Here is a 20871-nt window from a genome sequence, read left to right as displayed (position 1 = left end):
TCACTTGACAGTGAGTAATGAGAAACCTTAGTAAAACTGAAAACACTATTGGCTGGCATTTTTAACTAGTTTTAAAAGGCAGTGATTATGCTTTTTGGAGGCCAGATGTCTTGTGAGGGCAAAATGGTCAAGCCTGACCACTGTAGCTGCTGCTTCAGTGACCTTCACTTCAACCTTCAGTTCAAAGTTGGAGGTGTTCAGTTATTGCTGTGTTCTGTTAGACTTGCAGCTCTTCAGATTACAATGCAGCATTTCATCTGATGAGTGATAGCTGTAAAAGTAATGGACTACCATTGAAAGCCTTTAACTACTACCCATGTATGTCATTGACAGCAAGGAAATAAAGAAGTTAATCTCCTGGAGGTCAGCTTGGCCCATAAACTGAACTGGGCATGCAAAAAAAATTAGTCTGACCTGCTCTTGTAGCCAAACACTAGTATTCTGTGGCAAAAACACTGACTTGGACTCCCCAAAGTTGTTTTTCCTGCATGTGGAAGAATCCAGTCGGTGCTAGCATTCATTACCCATCTAAATTGCTCTTCAGGTAATGGTTAGCTACTGCCTCTAAACCCTGATGTCCTTGCGATGTGGGTATACACAAGTGCATAAATGTGGTGGAATACTCATTTGCGTGAATGGGTACAGCTAGCAGTACTAAAAGCTTGCACCATTTAGGATAAAGCAACTTGCGTCATTGGCACACCATCCACTGCCTTGCAAGCATTCATTCACTCAACCACCAGTATGCAGTGGCTATGCTGTTTACTTCAAGATCCTTGAAAACAACTTGCTAAGCACCTTCAACAGCATCTTTCAACCTGAGATCGCCTCTGACTTAGGACAAGTTCAGCAGTCATTAGAGAGACCTCTAAGTTGGGTATCACCCTCAATTGGAAATAAATCACTGTTCCTCCATCACTGAATCAATCAGCTCCATTTCAAATTGGAGAACTCTTCATGTTGAAACTCATTTGCTAATTCTTGACTTCTCCACAAGAGAGAAGTGTCCTCTCTGGCTGCTTCAGAATCTCTGTTTCTAGAAGATCACCTCTCATTTTTCAACAGGCACTGGCCCAACCTGTTCAACCTTCCTGTCCTAAAAGGGTCTCTTTTATTCTTGGGAATCAACCTCCTCAATCTTGTCTGAAGTGTTTCTGATGTGAGTGTAGTCCATCTTTCCTAGAATATAATTATGCAGTGCTCCAGGTATGAAGAGCAGAAAAAATTCACATGTCCTTTACAATTGTAGCAACTTCCTATTTCCATTCTCCATCCCCCTTTGATTTTTAAAAAGCCAGCATTACTTTTGTCTCCTTAATTACTTGATGAACCTGAATGCAGACTTTCTTCATGCACACTCTGCTTCTGCATAAAGAATACTTTTCCTAAGTGAGCGACCTGTAGTTTTCTCACATTGTGCAAATGTCTCCGATTTAAAGTACAAAAACCTAAGGTTTAGTTGTGTTGAGGGGAGGATAGCTTGCTTTCCACTTTATCTTTTACATCCTCTAGCCTTTTCTTAACTAATATTAGATGAAATTTCTTCTACCCTCCCGTTCCTTAAATAGGGAGAGTTTTATGAGTTCATAATTTGCTAGGTATTTCCCAGAGTTGAGGGAATTTAAGATTACAACCATGCATTTTACCTAATAATTTTCTAATCTTGGAATCTTTGTTTCTTCATGAAGACCGAGTATACGCTCAACCTATTCTTTCTCCCCCCCCCCCCCCCCCCCCCCCCCCCCCCCCCCCCAAGCCATTTCATTGTTTCCCATTGAGAACACCTGCTCTAAGGGACTAACATTTTATTACAGCTACTCCCTCCCTCCCTTTCTTGATTTCTATTTCTTATAGCTTCTAATATTCCCCATTAAATTTAATCGTGCTTTGCTGTTTCACCTACCCAATCATTGCTGTGTCCCTTTGTTATTTCACTTGGCTATTAATCATTTAATAGCCAGAGATGATGTATTCTTCTGTTTTAACCTCAGTGGAATTTTTTGAGCTCTGAAATATCTCCTTTTTAAATATCTGCAATTATTGCTCTAATTACTGTCTTAATGTTATAACCTAATTTTCCAAGTCTTCATATTTGTGAAATTGCCATTATTCAAGCTTAAGACACCGTTTCAGACTAGTTTGTTGCCCTCAACTTGATTGTGAAATTCTGCATGTTAAGATTACTCTTACAGGATTCTTTACTGTGATCATTTAATCCTTGCACATTTCACACAACTCGGTCTAAAAAAAACCCTGATCCCTTGTTGGTTTCAGAGCTTACACATGTTTTACCATGTGAATTAGGGGTGCCAAGTGAGTACTGACCATGCCAATGGCATCTACATCCATGAGATGGCGAAAGAAAGCATGCTATTGTCCTGATCCATTGTCAGACTGTCTATGACACTAAAAATGGTAGCTGGCTTTAGTTTTTCAACTCCCAAGTTTTTGTAGAAGTTCCTTGAAAGGTAGATTTACTGTTACATAGCTGCATGTGTTTTCCATGCAGCTTTAGAATAACATATAAGCATATTTTCATTTGGTACCTTCAGTAATATAAGCAATAAATGCATTAGTTTTTAGGGGCGTTAATTCTCTTCCTGCTGCTTCACCAATAATCTATGATTAGGATCCGTCTTTCCATGGAAGTCTCAACACGTATGTGAAGCAATGTAGTGACACAATATATTGCATCCTTATGAAATAGGAGAAGTAGATCATTTAGCTCCTAGAGCCTGCTTCCTTATTACATGGCTGATACTTGTTTAAAATTCCACCTTTTCCCCCAACCCTGTTTGCCCAGGTGACCAGCATCAATCCTTCACTGTCTTAAAAATATAGAATGCTCCAGGATATGCTCTTGATTCTTTTATTCAGAGATATATTCAGCTCTTGCTGTGACAAAGGGTGAGAGAAGGAACTGGGGACAAATTTAATCTTGGCAACAGGTGATGGTTACCTGGCTGGATGCAACTTGTTAGCCCTGTGTTTTGAACATTTTAAGACTCCTTCTGGTATCAGGTTCTTTTTCTTGAGTTTCTTACACAGTAGATGGAATTGCAATACACCAACTTCTGTGAACAATCTAAATTTATTAAGCAATTACAAGTTTTGGAGGATCACTTAACACTCATTGCTTGTGAAGTGTGTCAAGGGAAGCTCTTGAACAAGGGAACAGTTCTCCTTTTCAGAGAGGATTTGACATCACATGCATGCACGCAAGACTCAACCCCCTGCCGCTTCCTCCATAAATCATATGCCACTCAAGAACAATGTCAAGTAAATCATCCCTTAATGGCAAGACCTGGTGTAAATTGTTGTTTTTCAACTGCAGGGAGTAGTCACACTTTTAACTGCAATGTTCTTGATTCTGAAAGTAATGAGAATGAGCCTTTCCTCTGGACTTAATGATGTCCATAAGCCTCCTGCCCTAGGCCTAATTGGGGAAGAGGATTAGGGTACCCATCCTGCATCTACCCTGCCTCCAAGCATGTCTTTGAACATTAAATTCTGTTCTACATGTTTCCTTGCAATGGCAAATGCTCGAGTTATTCTGGTACAATGCAGTTGATCAGAGTGAAAGAGCACTGTTTTTTCCAGTAGGTTATTTTCAGTTAGTGTAGCTCCAGGAAACTGAGGGAGGGAAACTTTTGACAAATGTATGGTACAGAAATTTACTCTAGTTTATACATGGAGCTGTTTTAAGGACACTGATCCTTCATATTCCTGTCTCACTCCCAAGCCTGGGTTTTACTTATACTGATCCTGTGGATGAATTCCGCTAATTTGGATTTACAGTTCTAACAGCCTTAATGTGTCTCCTGTGGGGATGTTCCTGGTCCCCATAGTAGCCTACTATACTACTGTTGGACTTGAACGGTCGAGTCTACAGAAACAACTGCACTGTTCTCTGCATGCAGTGGAGCTTTAGTTTCATTGTCGTGACCATTTAGGATTTGAAAGTGTAGTTTGATGTCTCTTTTTAACTGAGTGCTCCAGTTTTTGTTTTATATTGTCTATAAATCTCCATACAAAATGTCCAAGCACATCAGGAAACTGGAAAATTGGGAAAACTTTAAAGGTCAACAGAGAGCCACTAAAAGGAAAATAGGATAAAACATGAGAAAAAAGCTAGCACAATATGAAGACAGCAAAAATTTCTATAAATATATATAAAATGAAAAAGTGGCTAAACTAAACATGAGGATGAGAAGGGGCATTTAATTATAGGATATGAAATGGCCAAGGCATTAAGTAGGTATTGTTGGTATTCACAGTGAAGGACATTAATAACGTGCCAGTAATTGACAGAGACAAAGGTAGGTGAAGATCTGAAAACGATCATTATTATAGAAGTGGTAGCCTTAGGCGAGCTAAGGATAGATAAGTCTCCTGGCCATGATGGAATGCCTCCCAGGGGACTAAAAGAGATGGTGCGAGAAATAGTAAGTGCACTGGTAATTTTCTAAGATTTGTCGTACTCCGGGGCAGATCCAACAGAGTGGAAAAACAGCAAATGTGATGCCACTGTTTAAAAAGGGAGGTAGACAAAAGATGGGGAATTCTAGACAGGTTAGCTTAACCACCTAGTGGGGAAGATGCTTGAGTCTGTCATCAAGGAAGAAATAACAAGGCATCTAGATAGAAATTGTCCTGTTGGGCAGATGTAGCATGGGTTCATGAAGGGCAGGTTATGCTTAACATATCTTTTGGAATTCTGTGAAAACATTACGAACGAGGTGGACAATGGGGGCAGTGTAGATGTGGTGTACCTAGATTTCCAAAAGGTCTTTGACAAGGTGCTGTGATTTTCACTGTTTGTTCATTTTTCTTAGATGCACTTCGATGTCCAGAAGTACTTGTACTCGAGCTGCAAAAGGCAGTAGCTGTGCCGTTTCACTGCTGTCAGACAGCAGTGTAGGTTTCTTTCACTGTCTTTGACCATGTGGTCTCTGCCTGTGTCTCTCTTCCTCCTTTCTAAAGTACCATTGTTTTGACCCCCACTCCCAGCTGCCCTGCCACAGTCCAAAATAATGCAACAGCTTATCAAATAGTAATTACTGCTCCTGGAATTCAAGGAAATCCACTCCAATGCCCAATTTACCTCAGAAAAAGGAGCTCTTACAGAAACAACACCTTTCCCTGTCCACTCTGTTGGATTACCCAGAATCCTTAGTAAAGTCAAACCTTAGGTTTGAAAGAACACTTCAAATAATGTTGTTATCTCAAGCCATATTTGAGTCTGGTATCAGACTTGTCTAATGAAGACAAGCAGAATCATATTATTCATTTTGAGTATTGAAGGCCATCTTTGCACCTTAATCTGCAGACCCAGAAAATAGCAGCCTTACTGCCCAAAAAAAACCGCTCCAGGCTAACTTAATACCTATGATATATGTTTTCAAATTTTCATCGAGACAGATCTCAATAAAACAGAACCAATAAGTACCTACTTTACTCATTATTGTAGACTTAAAATAAAGCAAGATTACATTTGAACCATGCACCTATCTGCTCTTGTGCTGTGAGCTCTTCCACACCGGGTTGCTCAAAAGGTCTGCTGCGATATCTCATTTTGTTCACTTTTCTGTACAGTGTGCATCTAAGAAATGCTTGAACTCAAGCAGCAAAAGGCAGTAGCTGTGCAGATGCTGCAACTTTTTACCCTTCACGTAATAGTCCTTTTTAACTGTTACCCTCAGGAGGTGTCCTTGTGCATGAATCACAGAAGGTCTGCAGGTACTACAAGTAATTAGGTAAATGGAATTTTGACCTTCATTGTTAAAGGGATTGAGATTAAAAGCAGGGAGGTTATGTTGCAGCTGTACAAGGTGCTGGTGAGGCCACACCTGGAGTACTGCATGTAGTTTTGGTCTCCTTGCTTGAGGATGTACTGGCACTGAAGGGGGTGTAGAGGAAGTTCACTAGGTTGATTCTGGAGTTGATGGGGTTTTACAAGGAGGCACTTAGTAGGCAAGAATTATATTAACTGGAATTTAGAAGAATGGGTGGGGGAGGAATGTTATATAAACAGAATTCTGAAATTAATGGATAAGATTGACGTGCAGAGGATGTTTCCATGGGTGGCTGAAACGAGGACGGGAGGGCGTAGCTTCAAAATTGGGGGAGCATATTTAGGATTGAATGGAGAAGGAACTCATTCACCCAGAGGATTGTAAATCAGTGGAATTCCCAGCTTCAGTAAATGTTCTTAAAGCTCAAAGATTCATTTTTGGAACACTAAAGGAGTTAAGGGATATGGTGGGAGGGCGGGTAAGTGGAACTGAGTCCACGAAACGATCAGCCATGATCATATTGAATAGCGGAGCGGGCCAGATGGCCTACTCCTGCTCCTATTATGTTCTTATCCTGGTGATGAAATTAAGATGTGCTTTTTTTTTAAAAGTGGATAGCATTAGTTAAAATGTCTTCCTCCTCTTGGTGGAATGATTTTAATTGTGTTTAGTGAATGCCAAAAGTTGTATGGTTTGCTATTCCATTTGTCTTGACATTTTCAAAACTTTAGTTCCAAGGGGGTTTGGCAGCTTGTACTTTGACATCATTTAAGGAACACTTTGTGTTATTTTTGTTGGGCCTTCTGTGAGGGAAGGGTTTGGAACAATAGTGAAAAATTTGTTTTATAATCCTTTATAACTCATTAAATGCAGTTGTTCAATTGTGGAATTTAAAATAGAAATACAGGAGTAGGACCTTCAGGCCTGCTGTGCTGTTCACTGGTCATGGCTGATCATCTAACTCAGTTCTCAGTTCCTATTTCCTCCTGATCCTTTTGATTTCCAGAACTAAAAGAGAATCAAGGAAAGGATTTTGGGTAATCCAAGATGGAGGATGGGGAAAAATTTGTGGCTGTAAGCACTACTTCGAGGTAATTTAGGTGTTGGAGCTGATTTCTTTGAATTCCAGGAGCAGTAATTACTGTTTGATAAGCTGTTGCATTGTTTTGGAATTTGGGGGAAGAGGGGGAGCCAAAACAATGGCACTTTAGAAAGGAGGAAGAGAGACAAAGGCAGAGACCACATGGTCAGAGACAGTGAAAGAAACCTACACTGCTGTCTGACACACAGCAGTGACTATGCACAGCTATTGCTTTTTGATGCTTGTTAGGTATTTCTCGACATTGCGTATCTAAGGAAAATGAACAAGTAGTGAAAACTGCAGACCTTTTTGCAGAACCTGGACGTATTTCCAGGAATATCCTCACAGCACAAGAGCAGATAAGTTCATGGTTCAAGTGTAATCTTAATTTAAATTACAGTAGTGAGTAAAGTGGGTTCTTATTAGTTCTGTTTTATAGACATCTGTCTCTTGATGGAAATTTGAAACTATAAATCATAGGTACTAAGTTAGCCTGGAGCAGGTCTTTTGGGCAGGAAGGCTGCTATTTTCTGGTTCTGCAGATTTAAGTGCAAAGACGGCCTGCAATAGAGTGATGTGCTCTTCCTGTCGGATGAGGAAGATTAGGGAGTGTTTCCTTGTTACTGATGATGTCGACAGTAAGTATTTGGATGTGAATCCGTCAGATTGCAGGGACTGGTTGGAGGGTCATTTAGAAGCAGTGAGGAATTTACAGGAGCTGGTGGTGTGATGGATGGCAGTTATAGGAAGGGGGGAAATACCCACCGATACAATTTGATAGATGGGTTACCTCCAGGAAAGGTAGGAGAGGGAGGCAGGTAGTGCAGGAGTCTCCTGTGGCTATCCCCATTTCAAACAAGTATGCTGTTTTGGAAAATGTAGGGGGTGATGAACTCTTAGGGGAATGGAGCACGAACAGCCAAGTTCCTGGTACTGAGACTGGCTCTAATGGAGCAAGGGGTACATCGGATTCAAAGCCATCGATTGTGATAGGAGACCGTGTAGTCAGAGGCACAACTGTTTCTGCAGCTGGCGGTGACCAGTCAGAATGTGTTGTTACCTCCCTGGTGCCTGTATCAAGAATATATGAATGTATAGACCATTCTCAAAAGGGAATGGGACCAGCAGGAGGTTGTTGTACACATTTGGAGCTAGTGATGTAGGAAGGAAAAAGGATGAGTTTCTGAATGTAGAATATAGGCAGTTTTGCAAGAATTTTAAAAGGAGCTTCTCTAGGGTAGTGATATCTGGATGGCTCCCGGTGCCACAAGCTAATGAAGATAGGAATAGGAGAATAGAGTAGAAGAATGTGTGGCTGTGGAGCTGGTGTGAGAGGAGGGTTCACCTTTTTGGATCACTGGAATCTCTTGTTGGGTAGAAGTGACCTGTATAAGAAAGCTGGTATGACCTGAATTGGAAGTGGAACTGGCAGGGAGATTTGCTAGAGCTGCTGAGAGGATTTAAACTCTTAAGATGGGTGAGGTGGGACCTAGGGAGATTGATCTCTTTTCTATCTGAGACTAGTACAGTTGATGAAAGGAATAAGTCAAGCAGGGAAAGCAAAACAAAGCAGAGTGCGCAGTAGCTCTGTTTTAAATTAAACTGTATTTGTTCCAATGCAAGAGGCCTCACAAGGAAGGCAGATAAATTCAGGGCATGGTTAGGAATGTGGGAGTGGGATGTCATTGGTAATTAGACATGACTCAGCAATGGACAGGACGGGCAGCTAAATGTTCCAGGCAACACATGCTGGTGTAAGGATAGAAAAGGAGGGCAAGAGAGGATGGGGTGTGGCGTTTTGATAAGGGATAATATTACAGCTGTGTGTAGGGAGGATATTCCTGGAAATACGTCCAGGAAAGTAATTTGGGTGGGACTGAGAAATAAGGGGATAATCACTTATTGAGATTGTACTACGGATGCCCCCATTGTCAGCAGGAAATTGAGAAACCGATTTGTAAGGAGATCTGTTATCTGTAAGAATAATAGGGTGGTTATGTTAGGGAATTTTAACTTTCCAAACATGGACTGGGACTGCCATAGTGTTAAGAGTTTAAATAGAGAGCAATTTAAGTGTGTACATAAAAAGTTCTGATTCAGTATGTGGATATATCTACTAAAGAAAGTATAAAACCTGATCTCCACTTGGGAACTAAAGGACAGATGAGTGAGGTTTCAATAGGGGAGCACTTTGGGGCCAGCGACAATAATTCTGTTAGTTTCAAATAGTGATGGCAAAGGATAGACTGGATCTAACAGTTGAAGTTCTAAATTTTGGAGCAAGACCAATTTTGATGGTATTAGGCAAGAACTTTCAAAAGCTGACTGGGGGGCGGATGTTGGCAGATAAAGGGATGGCTGGAAAATGGGCAGCCTTCAAAAATGTGAACTAGAATCTAGAGACGATATGCTCCCGTTCAGGTGAAAGATGAGGTTGCTAGGTGTGGGGAATGCTGGATGGTTAGAGAAGTTGAGGTTTTAGTTATGGGAAAAAAAGCAAACATAAGTCAGGTAAAGACAGCAGAGACCCAGTGAATCCTTAAGTATACTCCTACTGCCTTTGAGGGAATTCAGAGCAAAAAGGGGACATGATAGCTTTGGCAAATGGTGTTAAGGAGAATTTTATATATTCTAATTTATAATAAAAGGATTTTATAAATCCACTTAAGGACCAAGTAATTGGGGAGAGAATAGGACCCATCAAAGATCAGCATGACAGCCTATGTGTGGAACTGCAGGAGATGTGGGAGATACTGAATGCATATTTGGTATCAGTGTTTACTATGGTCAAGTTGTCACTACCTATTTCCCCACAATCTATATCTTCCATCCTTGTCCAGTGTCCATTTTTAGAGGTGGTGGTGTTAGATGTCTTAAAAGCCATAAAGGTGGATAAATCTCCAGGACCTGATCTGATACTCCGTCAAACCTTGGGAAGCTAGGGAAGTGATTGCTAGGCCCCTTTTGAGATATTTGGATCAATGGTCATCGTGGTTGAGGTGCAGGAAGACTGGAGATTGGTTAAAATGGTGCCACTATTTAAGAAAAAGGGCCAGGGCACTATAGACAAGGTGAGACTGGTGTTGGTGGTGGGCAACTTGTTGGAGGGAATCCTGAGGGCCAGGGTTTACATGTATTTGGATAGGTAAGGACTGATGAAGGACAGTCAACATGGCTTTGTGCATGGGAAAACATGTCTCATGAATTTGAGTTTTATTTTGAAGTAATGAAGGGGATTGAGAGCAGAGTGTTGGACGTGATTTTATATGGACTTCAGTAAGGCGTTTGACAAGGTTCCTCGTGGTAGACTGGTTAACAAGGTTAGAGCACATGGAATATAGGGGGAACTAGCCATTTGGATACAGAACAGGCTCGAAGGTGGTTGCAGGGTTGTTTTTGACTGGAGACCTGGGACCAGTGGTGTGTCATGTGGATTAGTGCAGGTCCCTCTGCTTTCCTTCATTTATGTAAATGATTCCAATGTGAACATTGGAGAAATAGTTGGTAAATTTGCAGGTGACACCAAAATTAAAGGTGGGCAGCAAATGTTTCCTCAAATTACAATGGCATCTTGATCAAATGGGCTGAGTGGAAGATGGAGTTTAATTTAGATAAATGTGAGGTGCTATATGTTGGAAAGGGCAATCAGGGCAGGACTTAATACACTTAATGGTAAGGTTCTGGGGGGTGTTGCTGAACAGAGACCTTGGAGTGCAGGTTTATGTTCCTTGAAAGTGAAATCGCAGGTAGATAAGATAGTGAAGAAGACGTTTGGTATGCTTTCCTTTATTGGTCAGAGCATTGACTATAGGAGTCAGGAGGTCATGTTGTGGCTGTACAGGACACTGGTTCGGCCACTTTTGAAATATTGTGTGCAATCCTGGTCTCCTTCCTATTGGAAGGATGTTGTGAAACTTGAAAGGTTTCAGAAGAGATTTGCAAGGATGTTGTCAGGGTTGGAGGGGTTTGAGCTATAGGGAGAAATTGAATAGGCTGAGGCTGTTTTCCCTGGAGCATTGGAGGCTGAGGGGTGACCTTTTATAGAGGTTTAAAACATTGAGGGGCATGGCTAGGGTAAATGGGTAAGTTTTTTTCCTGGGGTGCAGAAGAGAACTAGAGGGCATAGATTGAGGTGGGGGAGGAGGGGGAGACTTAAAAGGAACCTAAGGGGGAACTTTTTCACGCATAGGGTGGTGCATGTATGGAATGAATTGCCAGAAGATGTGGCCGGAGCTGGTACAATTACAACTTTTAAAAGGCAGCAGAAAGGGTTCTCACACTCATCCCAAATGTATGTTGTTTGATTGACATGGACAAGTTGGGCCAATAGTTCTGTTTCTGTGCTATATGTCCCTATGATTCTGACTCTACATCTATATCTGCATCTTTCTTGAGAGTCTTCAATGTGTTGATGACCTGTACAGATTCCTGTGACCGAAAATTCCACATGCTTACCACTCTGGATAAAGAAATTCCTACATATGTCCAAAAAGGCTTCTCTTTAGATACTGACCCCTGGTTCAGCACTTTTGGTTGTTGAGAACATCTTTCCTTCCCTGTCAGAATTTTGTAGGTTTCTATGAAATTCCTCCCCATTTTTCTAACCTCTGAATATATTTTTCACTGATCCAGTATCTCTGCATACATCAGATCCACCATCCCAGGAATCCATCTGTAAACTTGCTTTGCATTCCTTCAGTAGCCCAAACATCATCCTTGTGTAAGGAAACAAAAACCGCACGCAATGAAAGCCAATCCCACACAAAGGGTTCTTTTCCCAGGTTTAATGATGTGTATCCACATAAATAACCCAACTTTATTTTGTAATTTTGAACAGAATGTGGTCTTGTTAGTCTTTGAAATTTCTTGAACCTTTACTTTGAGTGGGCGGGAAGTACTGCTAGCCCAGTCTTTAGTGCTGCCTTAGTCATATGAAGCTTTCCCGGGGGGATGTGAATACAAAATAGCTTGCTTTTATTGAACCATGGTTGAACTGGACATCTTTAAACTGTTGCTTAAAGGTTTATGTTTTATTTGAGGATTTATAGTTTTGAGTTCTCTGATTTGGAAAGGACTGCTGTATTCTAGGGGAATACCTTCCAATCTGAACACTGCAGTATTTGTGGCAGCTGCTTGTGTTTCACCCATCTGTCTAAAGAGCACTATCTAGTTTTGTTGGGCAAGCTGAGAGAGAAGAATCCTTGCAGACAGCATCACTCTCGGTTTCTTATGCTTTTTCTTTACCTAGATGGGTGGGTGAGATTTTCCCAGACATGATGTAAACTTAATGGCACTTCACCATTCAATTGAGTGTTTAAGTTCAGATGCATCTTTCCTCAATTTTCTTAATCTGCCTCTGTTTTTATGGGGCATTGCACTCTGCACTCTGTTGACACTGAGTCATCGGTATCACTTGTCTTTTTTTGTCTTTATTGATTTGGCAGACTAGCGCCAGTCTCTTCCCTTAATTTAGCAAAAAAAAATATTCCTCCTGAGGTACTATTTTGCCCTTTTAACCCTGAAGTCACATTTGTCCCCTCAGTATTGGTTTGCTTTTAAAACATACTATAAGGGAACTAGTTATCTTCTAAAGTTTGTAAAATATTTAATGGGCATGTCCAGCACTAAACTCCAGTATATATGGGAGATTGACTTTGTGGAATTTTCTAACTTAATTTCCAATATAACGGCTCTGGTTAATGTTTGTTTCTGCACAGTTAATTTTTTATTTGAACTCTAGCATGTTGGAAGATCAATTTGGATAGTTGATAGTAAGGAAAACTATTGCCTTGGTTAACTATGGAGCAACTATCCCAACACCTTTATCTTCCAACCTATTTAAGCACCTTACTATGCACACTAGCAAGTAGCAGTTCGTAGAAGCAAAAGATTTGGACATCTGGTATTTGGCTGTCTCTGTTCAATGTAGTGACTGATGGCGATAAGTCTGTTTGGATTAGAGTTCTGCCTAAACTTTTGTCCCTACTTTTTTAAAAATAAAACTTGAACTGTTGTATGTACTCAAGTAAACCTTCTGGGAGTTTAAGTTTTGCTTCATTCAAGCTTTAGTAATGAGACTGTCTGCCTGAAAACAAACAAACATTTGGGTTACTTCTTATCTGAATTGCTCTGCACAATTTTGCTTTGTAATCTTCATGAAGGCTGAGTGTTAAATAGAATTTCACGATTCTGATGTGGATGGTGAGGTTATCCATTTGTTAAAGACAGCTGTTTCAGTAGTGACAGATGCACTGCTAGTTCAGATGCTTTGTAGTACTTTTTTGATGTGGATGAGGGAAATAATTGAGATTCTCCTGGTTTACTTTGAGAGAAGTGATCATTACTGTCTATTTAAATGTTTTTGAAGGTTCCTAATACCTGTTAATCAGTTGATGGACTGAACTCCATGGGCAATGTTTGATTGGATCCCAGTTTCGAATCACTTGTTCAGTTGGGCAACAGTGGCACTATTTTGCACCCTAGTTTTGGGAAGTGATTCTGATTTTTTTCTGTCTTATTTCAGACAACTAATAGATATTGGTCTCTGCTAATGTGATTGCAGATATGAAGATTGACAATATAGTTGCCACCCTCAGCCATGTACAAACTTTTTAAATCAAATTTTACTTAAATCTAACTTTGTAAGATGGTAACATGCTAAATGTTCCTATTGCAGTGTTCCAAATCTGAACCAATGCAAAAACTTTTAGTGACACTTGGAAAAGTTTAATTTTTGAGTCATGTACAGTATATGTCTCCTGGCTAGTTAGAGGGATGTTGCATCATTTTGCAGATTGTTTTTAAAATTGGAAACCTGGGGATGAATTGAATCACAATAAATCTCTGCAACAGGACTTGTGCAATAGTAATTAATATTTTAATGTTGTAACATGCAATTTTAAAGGTAAAAAACATACGCTAGAGAAGTTTCTATGCCTGCGTGTTGTGAATTTGTTGACCAGTATATGTACAACTATCGGTCTGTTAAATCATTATAAGGTTAACAAATTCAAGAATGATTTTAGGGTCATCTGAATAAGTATACATCAGTGTATTCATCAACTGCATCAGTTGTATTTGGCAATAGTGACACATACATTATCCCTTAGAAACTTGGCATGTGTGTTCCTCCTAGGTTAAACATTTTTAGCAGGAAGTTGGTGGTACATTACTGGTCACCAGATTTAAATAGAAGATTTTGCAGCTAAGTGCAATAAAATATTACAGAATGTAAACTACATTTAAAAGCTAATATTTTTGTTTGGTGGTTTAGGAAGTATTTTATCTGACATACACCCCTGAAGATGTTGATGGAAATGTCCAACTTGAAACAGGAGATAAAGTTTCTTTCTCCATGGAAACAAACAAACAGTATGTATTGCCACCTTTGTTAAATCCTGGTGTGCCCATGTTTTGTGATTGTACTATTTTGCTTCACTGTAAAACAGTTCAAAGGCCTGATGGAAACTAATCATTACAGATGATGTTTGTATTAGCATGCTAACAAATTAGCTGAAGCTCTTTTGTTAGAGGAACCAAGAAATTAAACTTTAAATTTTAGCATTAGCATGCCAGTAAGGTTTACCTTGCCAAAATTCACATTTAAATTCTGTACCAAATATCTTTGATTCTGCTAACCTTGTTTATCAGTGAGGTGATTTAATTTGTGATTACATACAGTTGCCCCTTGTACAAAAGGGACAACTTGCTGCTTCGAAACAACTAATTTGTGTTTCCTACATTGAGGCATTCCGTCTGTACTACAGCAATGTCCAGTTTTATTTAAAAACATTTCTTTGATTGGAAGCTCAATTTCCAAGTGATTAAACATTTTTGAGTACTGTGGAGGAAAAATATTAAATTGATTTTACCTTCGTGCGTCTTTTAAATAGCAAAATGATTACAGCAGGTGCTGAATTGTAATTTAAAGATCTAAAATCACTGAGTTGATTAATCACGACTTAACAATTCTTTATTTAAAGTTGTTGTCTTGGTCCAAGGAAGTGATGATCCTGAGGTCCGGAAAAGCCGAACATTCAGTGAATTGGGAATTAGCAATGCTTAGCTGAGCCTGAACTGGAAACATCTCCAGTTCAGTTACCTAGTTTGTGCTTGTGTTAATCTGATTTCAACCATGGAGTCTGCAGTACTGTTGCTGTTGACACTCAAAACTGACAGCTGAGATCTACTAGAAGTATATGTGCACGTTCATTGTAATGAGATGTAAGAATCGGAGACAGAAATTGATATCCAGATCTGGGGGTTGTTGCTTCATGTATCATATCAAGTAATTGAACAAATGTGACCATTGACTAAAGTTCACCCTGCCATCAAGCAGGTGAAGAATTTTCATCAATACCCGACATGAAATGTGTGTATAAACATTAAGCTTTGAGACAATCTCAACCTTTTGAGGAATAACTTATTTTCTTTGCTTCATTTTGTCAGCCTAAAATATAATTACTTCATCCTTCAAAACAACTCTCACCTGCTGTCAACATAATTGGAATCGATTTATTTGCAGTCTTCATTGGGTACAGCATTTTCTGTACGAACTCTGTATACCCCTGCAAAAGCTACTAGCTAGCTTTCAACTTTCAGCAATGCCTTCACCTGCCTTATGGCAGAAGTATCATATTGGTATCCTTGAATACTTCTCTGCAGTCTTAACTATGAGAAGCATTTGTCTTTTCAAAGTTATTATTCCTGCCAAGGTAATTCTCTGTTTGGTTGTGACTCGGCACCTCTAGTTTGTGTGGATATTCAAACAAAGGTTTGCTGTCACCACTCGTTTCTGGGGTGATGTGGAACTATCATTCCAAACTGTCGCCTTTTTAGAAACATTTTATGGTTTCTGCGTGGGACTTGATACATAAAGGAATACTGTTTTTTAAATTCATCCATTGATCCAAGATCAGTCCTTTCAAGTAATGCTTTAATTATGGACAAATTAACACTTCAGTGAATACACTAAAAGTTAGTGCAGTCCTGTTCATTTAAGCTAAACTTGCTGCACTCCTCACGGCACATGGTTTCAGAAAATTCTACGTGAGCCTCCAGTTTGATGTCTGTGGAGACTGGAAATGTTTGAATTAAACCACTTTAAACCAATACCACAAGTGTTACATTTGAAAACTGTTACTGTAACACCAAACTGAAATTAGTTGACTAACCACTTTTATTATAGGTAACTTTTTTTAATAATTTTAAACTTCAGAATCCATTTCATGAGTACACTTTACACTTTTTTTTTTAAGTAGACATTTCAGTTCCTTTTGAATGGGCGATTCAAGTGATTATTGGCTCACGTGGTTTTATTTCTGTTCTTCTCACCCAACCGGATAACCTGTTTTCTCCGAATTGAGGTTTTCCCTTTGGAGATTGCTCGTCAAGCACAAATAAGCCATTTCCTTCCAGCTTTATTTTTAACACTCCTTGGTCTGTCTTATCTGAATGCATACACTCAATTGCGTTTCTGTATAGAGTCGTAAAGATGTACAGCACAGAAACAGACCCTTGGGTCCAACCCATCCATGCTGACCAGATATCCCAACCCAATCTAGTCCCATCTGCCAGCACCTGGCCGAAATCCCTCCAAACCCTTCCTATTCATATACCCATCCAAATGCCTCTTAAATGTTCCAATTGTACCACCCTCCTCCACTTCCTCTGGCAGCTCATTCCATGCACGTACCATCCATTGTGTGAAAAAGTTGCCCCTTAGGCCTCTTTTATATCATTCCCCTCTCTGTGGCTCAGTGGTTAGCACTGCTGCCTCACAGCACCAGGGTCCTAGGTTCAATTCTAGCCTCTGGTGACTGTATGCGAACTCCACACAGACAGTTCTCCCCGTGTCTGTGTGGGTTTCCTCCAGGTTCTCCGGTTTCCTCCCACAATCCAAAGATGTGCAGGCCAGGTGAATTGGCCATGCTAAATTGTCCATAGTGTTAGGTGCATTAGTTTGTGGGGCAGGGGGGTGTTGCTCTTATGTTTGGTGTGGACGTTTTGGTCTGAAAGGCTGGTTTCCACACTGTAGGGAATCTAATCTAATCACCCGAAACCTATGCCATCTAGTTCTGGACTCCCCTCACCCCAGGGAAAAGACTTTGTTTATTTATCCTATCCATGTCCCTCATGATTTTATAAACCTTTATATAAGGTCACCCCTCTGTCTCCAACACTCCAGGGAGCCCTAGCCTCTTCCAATAGCTCAAATCCTCCAAACCTGGCAACTTCGTCATAAATCTTTTCTGAACCTTTTCAAGTTTCACAACCTCCTCCTGATAGGAAAGAGATCAGAATGATGAACCTGAGTTTTGAAGGATATCTTACAAACCCACCTATCTCCATGGTGATGTGAATTACTTCCACTTTGTATCCAGGTTAGGAATGTTAATTTGCCCTTCTTACCACCTCCTTTCTTTCTTGGAGTTAAATTGATTCTTTGTAAGTAGAAATGTTTGCATTTTGATTTGGTAAAATATTTCAATCTCAACCTATCAAACCACACAGGTTTGTTGCCCAGTAAATGTCAGAACTGATCATGTGAACTCTTTCAACTTTAAGGACAGTGTCAAACTGATTTTTTTTAAACTTTAACATCCTTTCCTAAAAAGGAGATAATTCTGACCAAATGGTCCCAGGCAGAATGGCTTTTCACCTAAATTTGAATGTTACATGTCAGTTAGCAAAACCTGTGGTTACTGGTCACAAAAATGCAGACCAATTTCACTTTATTTTGAAGTTGGTTGGTTTGCTTATTATAAGCTCATAAGCTATTGTAATGCTAATCCAAAATGACAATTCCTAGTATTATTATAATTTTATTCAGTTTACTATATAGCGAAGGCAGTAGTAAACCAAATCAGAAATTTGTGCTTAATGTTGTGACTACTTTATCTGACAAGAAACTACCGTACACTTTTAAAAAAAATCAACATCCAGCAAAATGCAGTTCATTCTAGATTACCTTTTTAAATGTGTTGTAAACTGTTTCTTTCATTAACCATAAATTACTAATAAATTGGAGCATGTTGTACGTGTCTTTGGAATCAAAGTTTACCTGTCGACTTGGTCCTCCTATTGTTCCTTCAGTCATGAGTGCAGAAAGTGTTTGTTGTTCAGTGTCTGCAGGGTGGTCAGAAATTGTTTATACTGTTTTACTTTGCCTATTACACTTGTGCTTATGGACTGTTAGTCAGCTTACTGTATGTCTGCTCGAGTGCTCTATACGACTAATTGTAGATGTTTTTATTTCTTAGTACTGGTGCTGTAAATGCTCACAACATTGTACTGGTGAAGAAGAAACAGGGTCGGTGTCAAGGTGTAGTTTGTGCCATGAAGGTATGTGTCCACTTTTTAGATGATCCATTATCTTGAGGTACTAATAGTTGATATTTTGAAAGATGATAAATCTTTATTGGAATGAAGGTGAGGGCTTGACCATATTTGGTTTAAAATTAGATGTGTAATGGTGGAGGGATTTGAGTTGGTTGATATTTCAAATTAAATTAAACTTTTGAAATTTGCAAAAACATGACCTCTTAACACAACTGGAAATCTGAAAGCATGCTGGAGAAACAAGTCTGGCATCTCTTGAGAGAAAAACATTTTAATGCTTGAAGTCCAGTGCCCCTTTGTCAGATCCTCTTAGGAGTTAGCATTTTCTCCACCTTGTTGTTTTGAGAAACTCCTCACCTGCCAAATCAAGGTAGAGTTGTAAATGTTCTAGTTCTGAGTCAATAGCATAGCTTTACTACAGGTGTCAATAATGCAGGTTCCTGATCTTGACTGGGGCTACGTCGGAATTATGAATTTTGTGCCAACCCTAACATCAGTGTTCTGGACGCTGAAAGAAGAAATGTGATCATCTGTGAGAAAGAAACCACTAGAATTGGCACACCATCAAATTGTACACAAATTTCCTTTTTTGGCAGCACAGTTAGCACTGCTGCCTCATTGTCAGGGACTCTGGTTCGATTCCACCTCAGGCGACTGTCTGTGGAGTTTACACATTCTTGTGTCTGCGTGGGTTTTCTCCCACATTCCAAAGATGTGCCGATTTAGGTGAATTGGCCATGCTAAATTGCCCATAGTGTTCAGAGATGTGTAAGTTAGGTGCTTTAGGGTAAATGTAGAGTAGTATGGGTGGGTGCGTTGCTCTTTGGAGAGTCGGTGTGGACTTGTTCGGACAAATAGCCTGTTGCTGCATTGTAGGGATTCTGATCAATGAAAACTCCCATGAGATTTTTTTTCTTTCTTAATCTTTTTAAGATAGCCGTGACCTAATTTGGAAATTTTGGTTGTCATTGGTGTGCAGTGATTATAAAAAGGGCAATTGCATGTTTCGTTAAGCCTTGTTTTAAAGTTTTTGAAATCTGGGTCTATTGGGAATATTACAGTATAATATTCAGTGTTCTACTTGGGCCTTACATTTTTTTTATGTCTGTGCAGGTAATTTATTTTGTATAGCAAATATTTATGTTAACTGTTCATTGATCTTTAAAGGAAGCATTTGGATTCATCGAACGAGGTGACCTTGTAAAAGAGATCTTCTTCCACTACAGTGAATTCAAGGGAAATCTGGAGACCTTGCAGCCAGGCGATGATGTGGAATTTACTATTAAAGAAAGAAATGTAAGCAATACAATTATGTCCAGTGGAACATATGTAATTAGTCTTAGGAAGCTGTAAATGTGAAGAAGGCCAGAAGCTAAGCAACATCATTATGTTTAGTAATATCTTCTGTAATAATACTTAATTGCATCCATATAGCTGAGCTTGACAGTGTTCAGGATTTTAATGAATGATCTTTCAGGATAGTTATTTAACTGATCTGAACTGGGTTGTTGCTGCCTGGTGCACCTTCTAATTTTTAGTATGTAGTTGAGACTATAGAAGTATAAGACTGAACAGTATATTTGGTCCTTGTACTCACTAGGTCCTGTAGATCTTCATTTACAGCTGAATAGATTGTTTGAGGGGTTAGTGTTCTTTCCTGTCTAGAGCTAGGGAGATTGCAATGGTATGAAATAGTTTAAACGGTTGAACTTAGTTGCGTGTGCAATTGCAGACAATTTAATTTTACCTTTGAATGTGAACCTACCTAGAATTGTTAGTGTTGTGCAGTCCACAGTTACTTGAAAATTTGCTTGCACTGTTAAGGAACAACTTTAAATTGGGATGGTAAAATGTGAACATCTGGTTTTGATATGTTTCACATTTCTTCATGTCAATTTTGCTGGATTTTCTTTGGGAGCTGCTAAATATAGATGAATTTTGTTATTGGCACTTCATTCTACACAAATGCAATAAGATTTTGTCTCTGATTTCTATTTTGAGCTGTTGGGGAAATGAGTTTACAAGACTGACTTTTTCCCCCAAATCGTTTTCTTTTAAATCTGGCAATATTGTCATGTATGTTTGACCACCGTGTGCAAGAATAATAGGGTGTGTTTTTCCACTGGGTACATGCTCACTATGTCCAAGTAGGTTGGAGTTGTGCATGGAGATTCTGAAATTCTAATCCGAGACACTGAAGGAATTGCCTGGGAAACAGTGTTCCTCTGGAAGGCCTGGAATCCTCAATATCCATTTAAATTGGAAATTCAAATGTTTGTGATTTAAATAAAATAAAACAGTTACTCAAAAGTTAAACTTTAGTCCATTGTTGAACTTCCAAGTAACTATTACCTGACCCCACACTTGCCCTACGCATCCCCAAACTACATGAATGTGACCACTTAACACAAGATCCTGATCCTTTGAGAGCATCACCCATTTCTATGCTATCAAAATACTTGTCTGAATTTAATTAGGCCTCTGCATTTCTGAGGGAGACCTGAGCAGAATCCCCTTTCAGATATCTGGAGCTCCCCCCTAAGGTTTAAATAAAAATAGGGCTGCAGTGACAATCTGCAGGAGATGATCACTCATTAGAAAATCTGGTACTGTATTTTTGTTTTGGCTAGGAAATTTCTAAAATAGCTGATTTAA

The 20871-nt window shown here is 39.5% G+C and overlaps 1 protein-coding gene across 6 annotated transcripts in view; it reads left to right on the top strand.

Annotated features, from left to right (window-relative positions):
• The window catches only part of csde1 (cold shock domain containing E1, RNA-binding), a 102713-nt gene that overhangs the window by 32087 nt on the left and 49755 nt on the right, over positions 1-20871 (top strand). For all 6 annotated transcript variants that reach the window (XM_072563426.1, XM_072563424.1, XM_072563425.1 and 3 more), the window contains 3 exons: positions 14150-14247; positions 18138-18219; positions 19384-19512. In XM_072563426.1, the coding sequence (XP_072419527.1) occupies positions 14150-14247; positions 18138-18219; positions 19384-19512 (309 nt within the window). The remainder of the gene's footprint in view (positions 1-14149; positions 14248-18137; positions 18220-19383; positions 19513-20871) is intronic.

Source organism: Chiloscyllium punctatum, chromosome 45 (genome assembly GCF_047496795.1).
Source record: "Chiloscyllium punctatum isolate Juve2018m chromosome 45, sChiPun1.3, whole genome shotgun sequence".
Classification (NCBI taxonomy): domain Eukaryota; kingdom Metazoa; phylum Chordata; class Chondrichthyes; order Orectolobiformes; family Hemiscylliidae; genus Chiloscyllium; species Chiloscyllium punctatum.
This window is presented reverse-complemented; position numbering and strand designations above follow the sequence as displayed.